Source organism: Vitis vinifera, chromosome 12 (assembly GCF_030704535.1).
Source record: "Vitis vinifera cultivar Pinot Noir 40024 chromosome 12, ASM3070453v1".
Taxonomy (NCBI): domain Eukaryota; kingdom Viridiplantae; phylum Streptophyta; class Magnoliopsida; order Vitales; family Vitaceae; genus Vitis; species Vitis vinifera.
In genome coordinates this window covers 8,981,260-8,995,427 of record NC_081816.1, presented here as the reverse complement: position 1 = coordinate 8,995,427, position 14,168 = coordinate 8,981,260, and the positions used below count along the sequence as shown (strand labels likewise).

The window sequence follows — 14,168 nt, the reverse complement described above, 5'->3', positions numbered from 1 at the left end:
CATATAGATTTTTTATTTTATAATATTCTATAATTAAATTACAATAGGAAATCAATAATTATCAAAACAATAAATTGGTTCACTAAATTATTTTTGTATGGTATAGAAATATAAAGTACATTTATATGGTATAGATATTGTATTTTTAATTTATGTTTTTATCTTATAATATTGCAAAAATAATTACATTAAAAAATTAATATTTTTTTTTTCAAATAATCAAAATGATTTAATAATACGGAATGAAGGGTATTGTGGACCTTGCATTTTGGCTCATGCGCTTTCCCACTCAATGGCGAGATCGATTTTAATTTTAAAAAATGATTTATTGTTATTTTTTTAGAAAAATAACTTAGAGTCGCCACTTATTTCTGTTTTATTTTTAAAAGGGTAAAAAATAAAAAATAAAAAATAAAACCCTAAGTGTGACTCCTTATTTTGGAAAATATGGTCTGTGAAAAATCGGATCGGGTTCGGGGGTCAGGTTACTTATCGGGAAGGTACGGTAAAGACCGTAGCACCCCTCTAAGTCCCTAAAAACGGGTCTCTACTAATGAGATAGAGCAAGTATGACAATTGATTAATCAAGCATGGATACCAAAGGAATATCACTCAAAACAAAATAATTGAATGAACAAGAAATGCAAAGAATGTACCCGAGTGACGAACCGGTTTACTTCAAGGGAAACAAATGTTAGCAATCAAACACAAAATAATTGCATGCATGTCATAGAGTCGAATAGAGTAAATCATTCATGTATAGTAATAAAATCAATCAATCAATCAATCAATCAATCATAAAATCACATATGTCGAGCTCTCACCAAAGCCCGTTTTATTTTGCATGAATTAATGTCACGAATTCCATTATTTTGGAATTATGAAAAATTCATTCACTGCTTATTAAAATCAAGAGGAGCATAAAATTATTTGAAAACCAGAGTGGAATTAAAACTATTCAAGAGAAAATTGGATTTTTGAAATTTATTTGAAAAATTGGAGTCCCGAAGATTACTTGAAAATCAGAGTTTTGAAAAATGAAATTTAAGAATTGGAATTTTGGATATTAAATTTACAAGAAATTTGATTTTGGAAATTAAATTTGAAAGAAATCAAAATTTTTGGAAATTAAATTTGAATGAAATGAAATTTTGAAAATTAAATCGAAGGATTTGAATTTTGGAAATTAAATTTGAAGGAAATTGGAATTCCGGAAATTAAATTTGAAAAAGATTGGAGTTTTAAAAATTAAATTTAGGAAATGGAATTTTGTAAATTAAATTTAAAAGAAATTGGATTTGGAAAATTAAATTTGAAAGAATTTAGAATTTTGGAAATTAAATTCGAAAGAAATGAAATTTTGGAAATTAAATTAAGAATTTGAATTTTAGAAATTAAATTTGAAAGAAATCGGAATTCCGAAAATTAAATTTGAAAAAGATTAGAGTTTTAAAAATTAAATTTAGTTTGGAGCTTTGAAAAGATTAAATCAAAACTGGAGTTTTGAAAAATTATCTTAACATTAAAATTTTGAAAATGAAATTTTTGGGCATCAAAAGTTAAAGAAAGAAAATAAGAAAACAATAAAACAAAAGCCATATGGCCTTAGAATGGCCCAACGTGTACAAGCACACTTTTAATGAATCAAACAAATAGAAAAAGGTGTACAGGCATATCCTTTAATGAATAAACAAATAAAAAAAAGTGTACATGCATATCCTTTAATGAATAAACAAATAAAAAAAGGTGTACATGCACATCCTTTAATGAATAAACAAATAAAAGAATGCACCACAAAATGCTAATGTTGCAGGCTTCACCATGCTGTCCAATATAGAGATTCCAACCAAAAACAAAAACGGCATAATCTCCCATGCTACGTACACTGACGGTCAACTTCAGAGGGCACCCTCTCACTCCTTTCCTCTATTCCCTTCCCCAGAAAAATCTCTCATTTGTCCTCAACTCTCTAAGGCTCCTCTCCCAGTTGGCCAACCACCAAAAAAAATCGCAGCAAAAGCACCCCTCTCCCCTCCCCCCTCCCCCCTCCCCCCCTCAAAGTGTCATCTCAAGCTCAAAAAAAAAAAAAAAAAAAAACCCTCAGAAAACCTATCTCCTCTCGTCTCTAGCCCAAACTCTCCCCTCAAGCTAACTTCTCCTCCTTCTCCGGTTCCCCCTTCCCCTCATTTTTTTAGTCCCCAACTCTCTCTTATCTGCTACCAGCTTCACTGTTCTTGGCTCAGCAAATAAGTCGTCGTCCCAACCACCACCATGGCAAGGCGGTGGTCTCCTCGGCCATGCGTCCCATGCGGCTTGCTCTTTCAAAAACCGGCCCTTACTCCAAAAAAATGAAATCTTCAGCCAGCTCCCGGGTAGCCCAAAAAAAGGGTCTACATGTATGCATTTACATGGTCAATTACATTTATATTTGAATCAATTTTACTTCATTACATCATGTAGATTTTTTATTTTATAATATTCTACAATTAAATTACAATAGGAAATCAATAATTATCAAAACAAACTTTTTTAAAAGAATTTTTTTATAAAAATATTCATTTATTTAATGATTATTTATTTTAATTAAAAAAACATATAAATAAGTGGAAAACAAAAGATGTTGAACTTAGGTGAGATCATGTTTATTGCTTTTTTATTAGAATTTATTTTTATATGGTAACAATATGAAACATATAAGTGAGTGGAAAATTGAATATTATAATTCTTATATAAATGTGCTTATATATATTTAATTTGAAAAGTAAGTTGTTTTCCTTTTATACATGGTTAGGTTAAAATTTCAAAATGACTTCAAGACATGATATTGGTTAGGAGCATGCAAAACCTATTGGTGATAGGAGAAGAACCACAAAGTGTAAATATTGTGGGAAAGTTAGACATGACGGTATAACAAAATTAAAGTAACACATCGCACATATATCCGGACAAGTGAAAGGATGTCCACGTGTACCGGTATAAATGTCACATAGTGTTAGACAACATATGTTTGATATTTTAAAAAAAACACAGTTAAAGAAAAAAAAAAAAAAAACAACTTTTGAGTTCCTTAAATAGAGAAATTTTCTATGAAATTGATGAGGGTGATTCTGATGATGAAATTGAGGAAGTTGCTATGGCTAATTTTGAAAGAAGACAAATGAAACAAGCAATGAAAGAAAGTCGTCGAATTTTTTAAGAAAGTGGACAAGAGCATCAGAAGAGTGGTAGTTTCTCACAACCTTCTAATGTTAGGATTAAGCGTCGATTGACACGTAGCTTCAATGTAAGAGAATGAGCTAGCATACCTCCAAAAATAATTGATCCCTACATGTTCCCATCAAAGCAGAAATCAATAAAAAAACTTGTTTTCTATTGAAGGCGTGAAGAAAGTGGGTAAAGCTATTTCTAAATTCTTTCTCTTTAATGCAATACCCTTTAATGCAGCTGACAGTGGACCTTACTATCAATCAATGATTGATACCATATATAGCAGAAGCAGGTCCAGGCATCAAGGGTCCCACGGGATACCAAATTGGAAGTACATATTTAGAAGAGAAGGTGCAAGAGCTTGAGGTATACATAACAACATTGAAGGCTAAATGGCCTATATATGGGTGCACAATCATGTGTGATGGTTGGAGTTCTAGGACTAGAAAGCCTATCATCAATTTCATGATTTATCGTGATAGAAGTATGATATACCATTCTTCAGTTGATACTACCAACATACTTAAGACAACAGACTACATCTTTTCCCTTATGGATAAAGTTGTAGAGGAGATTGGGGAGGAAAATATTGTTCAATTAGTCATTGATAATGAGGCAAGTTTTAAAGCAGTCAATATGTTGTTGATAAAGAAGCGGAAGCATTTGTTTTGGTCTCCTTATGCAGCCCACTATATTGATTTAATGCTTGAAGATATTGCAAGCATGAAATAGATTAAGGAGACATTAGATCAAGCTAAGATTATCACAGGATTTATTTATAATAGCTTGAAAGTAGTGAATTTGATGAAAATGTTCACCAAGGATAGAAATCTGTTAAGGCCAGGAATAAACCATTTTGCCACTAAATTCATTTCACTTGAGAGTCTTATACGTTATGAGGCTGATTTGAAGAGAATGTGCACAACAAATGAGTGGCGTGAATTCAATAAAGATAGGAGCAGAAAAAGTCTAAGAGATAAGGTATCCAACCTTATCTTAACCGATCGATATTGAAAGAAGGCAGGGGAAGTTCAAACCATCATGGAACCTTTCGTCAAAGTATTGAAATTGGTTGATCAAGATAAAAAGCTCACACTATCAATCATTTATGAAGCAATGGATAGAGCTAAATTGGCTATCAAGGCATCGGTCAAGCAATGGGAAAAGTATTGGGAAGTCATTGATAGAAGGTGGGAAGGTCAATTGCACAGACATTTTCATGTTTCAAGTAATAAAAAAATTCTTTATATATTTTTTATTATTTTTTTCAAGTACAAATTATTATAAACTGATCATTATTTAACTTATGGCAACATATTTTTTAAATCCAATGTTCCAATATTCAAAGCATTTCTCCAACCATTCGAAAATTAAATTTAGATTAAAGGAGGTTATCAAGATATTAGAGCCAAATTTGGATAGACAAGCAAAAGCTATTAACAAGGTATAATAATAGTTTGTGACCTTTATATAATGCATTTTGTCTATGTAATGTGCATTAACAAAAAAAAATGTTAATGATGTAGGTGAAATTATTTGATGACGGCCAAAGAGAATTTGGAAGTGCACTTACAAAAAAAACAATAAATCAATCTCTTCCAGGTACTCAATACATTTACGTCTATTACAAATAAAAAATTATCATCATTTTTTGTTAAATATATCATAATGATTAATAAGTATGCATTTTCTTTATTATAGCTGAATGGTGGAACAACTATGGCGACGAAGGTCCACATCTACAAAAGATTGCTGTTAAAATTTTAAGTCAAACTTGTTCTTCATCAGGTTATGAAAGAAATTGGAGCACATGGTCATTGATTCACACAAAGTTGCGCAACCGTTTGGCAATGAAAAAGTTGCATAAGTTAGTTTATGTGTGCACTACAATATGCGACTTCGAGTTAAGAATTTGATGTAAGAGCGAAGCAATGAAGATTTATACAATCCAATTGATCTGAATCATATATTTAATGATGATGATATATTAGATGAGTGGATACGAGAAGGAGAGGATCCTATTTTATCATCTGATAATTTGGATTGGTTGGATAAAGGTCTCCCCACTAATGAAGAATGTAGAGAAAGAGATGTTGATTCCCGTCGTAAAGGTAAGGTTTCTAGAACAATTTCTTCAAGTTCTAGTAGTGATGATGATGACAATGAGGGCAGTAGGTGGGGTGGTGTCATTCGTGGGGGCAATAAAGGAGTTGGTGGCACTAGTGAGGGTACTGGAGGAGATGGTAACACTAGGGGCGATTATGTTAGTCAAGTAGATCCTGGCATGTCATGGGCACAAGGAAGTGAAAATTACTATGCCACACAAGATACAGATCATGGATATTGACCAAGGATATGGGAACAACGAAAGCATTTGGAAAGACTAACTACATTTCCCAATGATGATGATTATTCTAGTGGGCATGATTATCATAGATCAAATTACCACCGTATTGATGACCGCTTACAAAATTTGGGTATAGGATCAAGGTCGTATTTCAGAGGGGTAGATGATAGATCATATCACAACTTTAGAAATCGTGATAGCTCTTCCAATACTTTTAGTAGAAATGATTTTGATCGATTTCCAATAATGCATCCAAAAGGATATTCAAATACTGGAACACAAGCTAGTGACTCATATGGATATGATCAATCTTCTAGTAGCAGTAGCATTGTTTATCAAGGTTTTGGATACTATCAATATGGTATTGATCCCGAATAGCCTTTGAAACCATATTTTCCTGATTATGGATCATCAAGCCAATCATCTCACCCAGCATATTTGAGTTATGAACAACTCTTTCAACCATATCCTCACTACGGGAATTGCCACCCCAATTTGTATACTCGTCGTAGGACTGATAATGATGATTTTGAACCTCCTCGTCATTCAACATGGAATTGATTATTGTATTGTATGTTTGTTAGTAAAAATGTTATTATATTTGAAATAAAATAATTTTCTTTTATTAGCATTATCATAAATAACTTTGAGTAGATACTTTTATAACTATTTAAATAATGGTAAATATGAGACTATTTTATTTTATTAATTTTTTGAGCTTATTTAATTGTATATATTTTTCTGATGATTTACATGATATTTTTATATTTTTTTTGAATTTTCTAATTAGCTTATTTTACGTATCGCCCGATACCAAGCCGATACATCGAGACCAATACGCCTCGGGACCCTCCGAGTCAGTGACCGATATCGCGACTTTGAACGATGGGTTCATGGGGTTCATGCTAGGTATATGGAGAGCTTCTCCCTTGAAATGAAACATTAGGAAAATGAAGACCTGGTAGGATACTTGTACCAGTATGTTTATCCTCATCAACTTGGTTATAATTGATTTGTTTCTCTTGCCAACTTGATTGTTGCTTAGTTCCTTGTGCCGTAGCTTCATTACAAGCATTAGACCACCTAAAACCGCCAAAACCAAATTCAGATAAAGGACTTGCAAAATTGTTGTGGAGGATTCTCCCAAACATATTGTTTCAATTGTAGTGATCAGTAAAGCAGAAATGTTACTGATGATCTGAATCTAGATGAACTTCTGAATCTTCTTGTATTCTTGTCCACCAGACTCTAATATTGTGTTTAAGTGCTGCCTGAAGTGAGAACAATATCACAAATCTCTTTGGTCATTTCTGTGCTCCAAGTTGCAATGGTGATCCCTACATCAGCTTCTTGCAAAACTGGTGTATCCCTTGTCGTCCATCCTCCAATGAATCCTACTACATTGTCTTTTTGCTTCAAGGACTTTATCATGAGAAGCTTATCCTCGGGGCACAAACTTCCCACCATGGTGATCTGATCAACTTTCTCCACCATTGCATCAGGGGACAGTTTCCTAAACTCCTGGGCTTCAAGTGCTGCCTTGGTTGAACCAGGACTAGATATTCCAAGCCCCCAAGCCATGGTTCTCAAGGTTGATAGCTTATCTTTGGACACCAGTTTGATGCTTCCCCAGCACCATGGTTCAAAGTCATGGTATCGGTCATTAACTCGGACATTCCCGAGGCACATCGATCTCGGTGTCTCGGCTCAGTATTGGTGATACGCAAAATATGATAGTTAATTTTTTTTTTAAATTACAAAAATATTATAAAAAATTTTAGGAAAATAAATATAATTAAATAAATTTAAAAAATTATAAAATAAAATTTATTTCAGGTTTAAAATTATTTAAATAATTATTAAGCCTTTGTAGAAAGCAATTTACAATAACATTAAAAATTTTAAATTATTTTATTTCACATGTAATAATATTTTTACTAAAAGACATAATTCAATCATCAATTCCATTTTTAATTTTAATTAAATGATTTTAATAATGTTAATATAATAACAAATTGAATGGTTTGAATAGATTGTTAATAAGAAATTAATACACCAAATATGTTATCATTACCATATAAAATAATGCACTACATATAATTTATATCACACCATTAATATATAAAACAATAAATCATTACTATATGACATAATAGTTTAAAATTTTAGTTAATATATTATGAATATCCTTTCTTCAAATAACCAATTCACACGCACGACCCTTTTTCAATATCACCAATTCACTCACAGGACTCACCCACACCACGATGAGATAGGGCCAAAAAAGTAGAGAGAAAATGGCAACAGTTGTTGTTGCATTCCCAACGGCACCATTGAAAGCGCTCCACATCCATTCTGCAATTAGTGATGCCTTCAACCTCCTCTTCTTATACACCTCCAACTCTCATGGTCAGACCGATGTCTTTCTTCTTTTTCATAATGGATCATGGGTCTTGGTTGTTGAAAAGTTTTTCCTTTTGAAGGCAATCTTTGATTTTTTTAGAGGTTTTTTAAGTTTAGATCTCAATTGTTGTTCATTTGTTATGATTTCGAAGTGAAAAAATGATTTATTTTGGTAACTTGGAAGGTTTGACCTAGTCAGCTCGGAATCTCAAATCGAGTCCACTGAGGTTAAAACAATTCTTGATTTGAGTTTAAGTTTCAGATGGTATCGGGTATCAAGTATCGAACTTGGCACGGAGAGGCTCGAGGTGGATAGACTCGACTGATACTTTGAACCGTGCCCAGCACTAGTGGGGGGCCCTGATTGCTAATTTCATCTCTTCATGACACTGGTACTTAACACCCACTATTGCTAACAAGCACAACCCATCTTCTACAAGTTCTTGGACTTCTGTATGCTTGTAAGCAAATGCAATGGGCCTCATACCATTGTCCTCCATCTCATTTATCACTTGTTCAAATTCACTTTTCTGATTTTTAATGTCATGGATTTGACCTTCACAATCATAGTAATCTGAGCACATATCCAATTGTTGAATAAATTGTGCCTTGTAATAATAATCCGATTCAAAAATAAAAAAAAAATCTAATCATCAATGACATGAGAAAATATGATATATTATTTTGTAGGAAACCAACTAAGAAGAAATGATAATATATTACTTTGGGGCAATTTTAAAGGAATGATAATTAGCATTAAAAATATCGGTATATCATTAAGATTTAGCGTTTTAATGGAGGTGTCTCCCCTACTGACGGCATTTCATTTTTCTCGGCTCATGTGACGTCCTTCCTCACAGTGACGCAAGCAGAAAGAAAATGCAGTTCAAGGAATGCTATTGGTGGCCGACATCTGCAATTCCTTGAAAGTCCAAGGTGGTCCATGGTGCAGGTATCTTATTGTTACCAAACATCCAAATTGTCCCTTTAAGCACACCACCTGGTCCAAGACTCATACGGCTGGCCGACGCTACCTGATGATTACCTTTCCCTTTCTATTTGACAAATTAAAACTTCAAGGCTCACCGTTTTTTTTTTTTTTTCTTTGGATGTCTGAGTGTTTGAATCAAAGTTTCGTCTTTGACATTTTTGGATTTTCCATTTATTTGTTTCTAGAAAGAAAGAAAGTGATATCTCTGTGGTTAGACCAACCCATCTCCACGTGTGATATTGATTTTACAACAGCTTTTTTTTTTTTTTTTTTTTCATTCAAAATCGTGGATTATGATCGCATGTGAAAGAAAAGTGCTAGAATCAATAGGTGTTTGGTAAAATAAATTTAATGGTTTAAAATGATTTAATAATTTAAACTAAATTATTAAACAAATTAAATATGCTTGATAAAATAAATTAAGTAAATTAGAACATTATTATGAAAATGAGAAGAGAAAGAAATCGTAAAGGCATCCCACCAGGAATATCGTTGGCCCTCAGATCACGACCGGTTATGGGCCTGATATATTAAATTCAATTATGGGCCTTAAGCTCTTAAAATTAGAATTATGGGCCGCTAGGGTTGACCCATTCAATGGATTTTAAAAAAAATTGACCGTTGGGGCAAGAACTCTAAAAAGTAAAAACCCATATTTCTCATTAAAGGTCTTGTACTGATCTTGAGGGAAAATCCACCTTGTTTATTTAACTGAGGCTTCTTCGATGTTGTGTAAGTTGATTTATTTGTTAAATTCTTGTATTTTTTGTATTAGTTTCTTGCAATGTTGTTAAGGAATTGAATAGACTATGAGCCTCGGACTCAAAATTTTGGCCAAGCTCTTGTTGTTGATACAGCTTTAAGCCAAGTGATAATGCCCATATATTGATTGTGAGAGTGAAGTATACTTGAGTCTGAACCATTATAAATTTCAGTGTTCTTGATTATTGCCGGTGATGTGAGATATTCCTGCTTGTCTTATATTGATTATATAATCTCTCGTTAAGTGTTTGTTAAATTTCCTCAAAGAGATTCATAGTTGAAGCATTTCCATTAATGCTTGATTGGAAATCTCAAGTTTTAGATTGATAAAAATCGTAGTTACTTAGTACCAAATTTGGAAGTACACTTCACCCCCCTTAGAAATTTTTAGGTAATTCATGCTGTCAAATACTAAAATTTGCAGAACGTTATGTTATGACAAAGTTGAAGTAAAAGATCTCAATCTTAGAAGTCTCAGTAACATATCATATAACTATAGTGCTAAATATTATTTCAATCATGTTTGAAACATCGTAAATATTATAGAATCTATTCATCATTCGAACATTAATGTTGTACTATTTTGACCAAGTTATGTAGTATTGAGTCGTAACATTTACATAGAAGTTGGGAAGAGAAGGCTATACACAAAGATAATGGTCCTAAAGCAATGCACCCATAGGTAACCGAAATTGCATTCACATTAACAACACTGAAACTTTAGGAGAAAAGCTGGGCAATGGCTGGTTGGAAGAGAAGGTGTGGAAGATGAGGATTCCAGGCTTTGGGCAAGAGGTATCAGCCTTGAGAACCCATTAGGCAAAACAGCTGATCCAAACTGCCATTTGATGAGGATTGAGATCAAAACAGCAGCCAAATTTACCCCCCATGCAAATGCAGCAATGAGGAAACAGAAAGCCCACTGCACCCTACTCAACTCCCCCCAAAGTTCAGTAACCACCACCACATGCAAGACTGTGAATGGCACTAAAAACAGCCAAAAGGGGTACTTACCTGCCTTGAACAAGGGATGGACATAATTGAAGACCTGGCATAGGATAAAACCATTGAAAACCATGGCTTTTCGGTCCATGGGATTTGTGCCATGGATAGCTGTTCCCTTGAACTGAAACACCAGCAAAACTATGGCCTGATAGGATACTTGTAGTGATATGTTTATCCACATCTCCTTGGTTATAATTGATGCATTTCTCTTGTCAGGTTGATTGTTCCTTAGTTCCTTGCATTGTGGCTTCATTCCAAGCAGCAGACCACCCAAAAGCCCCAAAATCAGATTTACATATAGGAATTGCACAATTGTTATTGAGGAGTCTCCCAAGCATATTGTTTCAACAGCAGTGATCAGTAACACAGAAATGTTACTGATGAGCTGAATCTCAATGAACTTACCAATCTTGTGGTAGTCATGTCTACCATACTCCAATACTGGGATTAGTGAACTGAAACTCTTGTCTGAAGCAAGAACAATGTCAGAGATCTCGTTGGTCATTTCTGTGCTCCAGGTTCCAACTGTGATCCCTATATCAGCTTCTTTCAAAACCGGTGCATCTCTTCCTGTCCATCCTCCAATGTATGCTACTACATCCCCTTTTTCTTTCAAGGACTTTACCATGAGAAGCTTATCTTCAGGGAGAGAACTTCCCATTACAGTGACCTGATCAACTCTTTCCTTCCTTGCATCATATGTCAGTTCCCTGAACTCTTGGCCTTCAAGTATCCCATTGATTGAACCAGGAGTAAATATTCCAAGCTCACAAGCCATGGCCCTTGAGGTTGACAGCTCATTCTCTGATACCAATTTGATTCTTATTCCAGCACTTTGGAAATTCTTGACCACTGATTTCATCTCTTCCTGAAATTGGTACTTAACTCCTACTAGTGCTAATAAGATCAACCCATCCTCCTCAAGTTGTTCGACGTCTGTCTGCTTGTAAGCAAATGCAATGGGTTGGAGACTGTCATCCTGCATCTCTTTAATCACTTTCTCAAATTCACTTTTCTGATCTTCAATGCCATGAATTTCACCTCTGCATTTGGAGTAATGTGAGCACATGTCCAAAATTGTTTTTGCATCTCCTTTCCAGTGCAAGTGCATAATGTTCTCATCACTACCATTTTTTCTCAACACAACCCCTCTCCCTTCCTTGGTGGAACTTAGTTTTCCATAGTTGATAATGGTAAACCTCTGCTTCAGAAACTCTATATTCATTCCCCACACTAATTCTGCCCATGAAATGAGAACATCATCTGTTGGGATACTATGAATTTCAGGCACAAGAGCTGATGCACCAACTCCACTGCTCAGAGCCTCAAGCACTGCTGGGGAGACTTCAGAATGGCTCTGATCATCTATAGCTTCTTGCCCCATCCAGAATCTGCTAATGTCCATCTTCTCATACAGTAGCCCTCCAGATGCATCTATGCAGATGACTGTGACAATACCCATGGTACCAGGGGCAGACAAATTTTGAGGGGTTACCTCACTGGATCCCCTTATCACATTCCAGTAGTTAAGGCAAATTGAAATTACAATCTTTACCCCATGCTGTAATCCAAACACCAATGTAGGGATGATGGCTGCCAAAAGATTCATCTTTCCTCCCTTGTCCAATATCTGCTTCAAAAGCTTTATTGCCCACTCCACCCCAATAGCACCCTTCAGCGTTTGGACTACATTACTTTTTTTATTCTTCCAAAAGAAGAAAAGTATAAATTTAACCACAACACAGAATATCGGCATAAGTAGTGCAAAATTGCCTAACCAACCAAGAGGTTTGCCAATCCGGTCTTCTAGCAGTGCCTCCTTGTTCTGATCATCAATATCTGCATAAGGACTGGGCTTCTTGAGCCGAGCTTTGAACAGTAACTCCTTGTCCTGGTAATTGGTAACAGAGCTCATAAGCTTGCTCAATTCCATATTTGTACCAACAGAAGTGACCAGCATGCGACCATGCCCTTCAACTACCTTGGAACCATAGTATAGAAAAGGGTTCCCATTGCAGCTGATTTCTTTGTGTAATGCCCCATCCACCACCATCCTGTTTCCACTCACCAACAAACCATCAGCCGGAATCAGATTGCCCTCACTCAAGCGGACTATGTCGCCCTCCACAATATCACAGAGTCTGATTATTTGGGACTTTCCGCTTCTCACAACCTCTACTTCCACTCTGTTTCTCTTGTTTAACCTCTTCTCCATCTTCCTTACACCAAAGAAGCTAGAGACTGAAGGATAAGCCACCCGAATAAACCAGATAACAAGTATAGCAACCCCAATATGCCACCCTGTTTTGAGGCCGCCTTCTACCATCCCACATGCAAGAGTGAACACAGCTTGAAAGAAGAGTAAGATTTTGTCCGTTTTTCGGCAAGCTTTGAGGATGAAGTGATGAATTTCATAGACCGTGATGGTGGTGTCCAAGTTTGCCGACTGCTGGCCTTCTGCAACTTTTCCAACACCCACATCAGAGCCCAAAATGGAGGCCACTTTTTCAGCTCCACCCAGCTCTTGCAGCCTCTTCAAGTCTTTCTTCTCCATAATCTCTGCAACTGCTTTCGGGTTCAAGCCTGCCAAATGATTCCCATCTTCCATAACCTTCTCTTCCACAACATCAGCATCATCTTTTTTGGGTAGAAATTCCTCCAAATAGTCTCCATTTCGTCCAGAATCACCAGGTCTCAGCTGCGAAATCCTGTTCAACAGGAAATCCCTGTGTTGCCGCCAATTCAGCCAGTCTTCATTGAATAGGATACCAAAGAAACCTTCGTCTTCCTCTTGGAGATTATGTTGCTGTGAAATCATCAAATCTCCGTTGAATGGGATATCGATAACACAATCATCATCACTATCCAGGTCGTAATTCCCTTGGCACATGATCCTGACGATTACAAGCAGAGACCGCAGACACAGAGAACGAATCGTCCGGGTAACCGGCAAGAACACCACAAACCCACGAGGAGCGTTTGTCACACAACACGAGACACGTCCTGCTCGCCGGAAATAATGGAGGTTTTCCGGCCGGTCGAACCTGAAAACCTTACCAGGAAGCAATAGTTGGCCGCTATAGTTTTCTTGTTTGGTTAAACGGCTAAAAAATATATATATTCAAATGTTCTTACATGGATTACCATGAAGAATTTGGTTTCCATCCACCACATCATCATGTTGACATGCCATATTTTTTCACTTGAAAATTGTGTCATGAGGATTACATCACCATGTTACATTTTAAATTGCTTCACTTGAAAATGGATTATTTAAAACTAAAAATAGTTAAAAGAAGTTATTAAAGGAAAAATTAGAAAAATAAAAAATAAAAAAAATAAAAATAACATATATATATTTGGTTATTCTAAACTTGTTAAGTGAGACCTAAAATCAACTTAAATAGAAAATAATTTTAAAAATTTTAAAAATAAATTTACTAAAAATAGTTT

General features: G+C 35.1%; 1 protein-coding gene across 1 annotated transcript; it reads right to left on the bottom strand.

Moving 5' to 3' along the window:
- Nucleotides 1-10,413: 10,413 nt before the first annotated feature.
- Nucleotides 10,414-13,605, bottom strand: LOC100251010 (calcium-transporting ATPase 12, plasma membrane-type-like). Its single transcript, XM_002270421.1, has one exon. It carries the CDS (start codon nt 13,603-13,605, stop codon nt 10,414-10,416), a length of 3,192 nt encoding a protein of 1,063 aa, XP_002270457.1.
- Nucleotides 13,606-14,168: the final 563 nt, after the last annotated feature.

Excerpts from the sequence above, each read along its gene's own strand:
- LOC100251010 (XM_002270421.1), bottom strand. The coding sequence starts at position 13,605 with ATGTGCCAAGGGAATTACGACCTGGATAGTGATGATGATTGTGTTATC.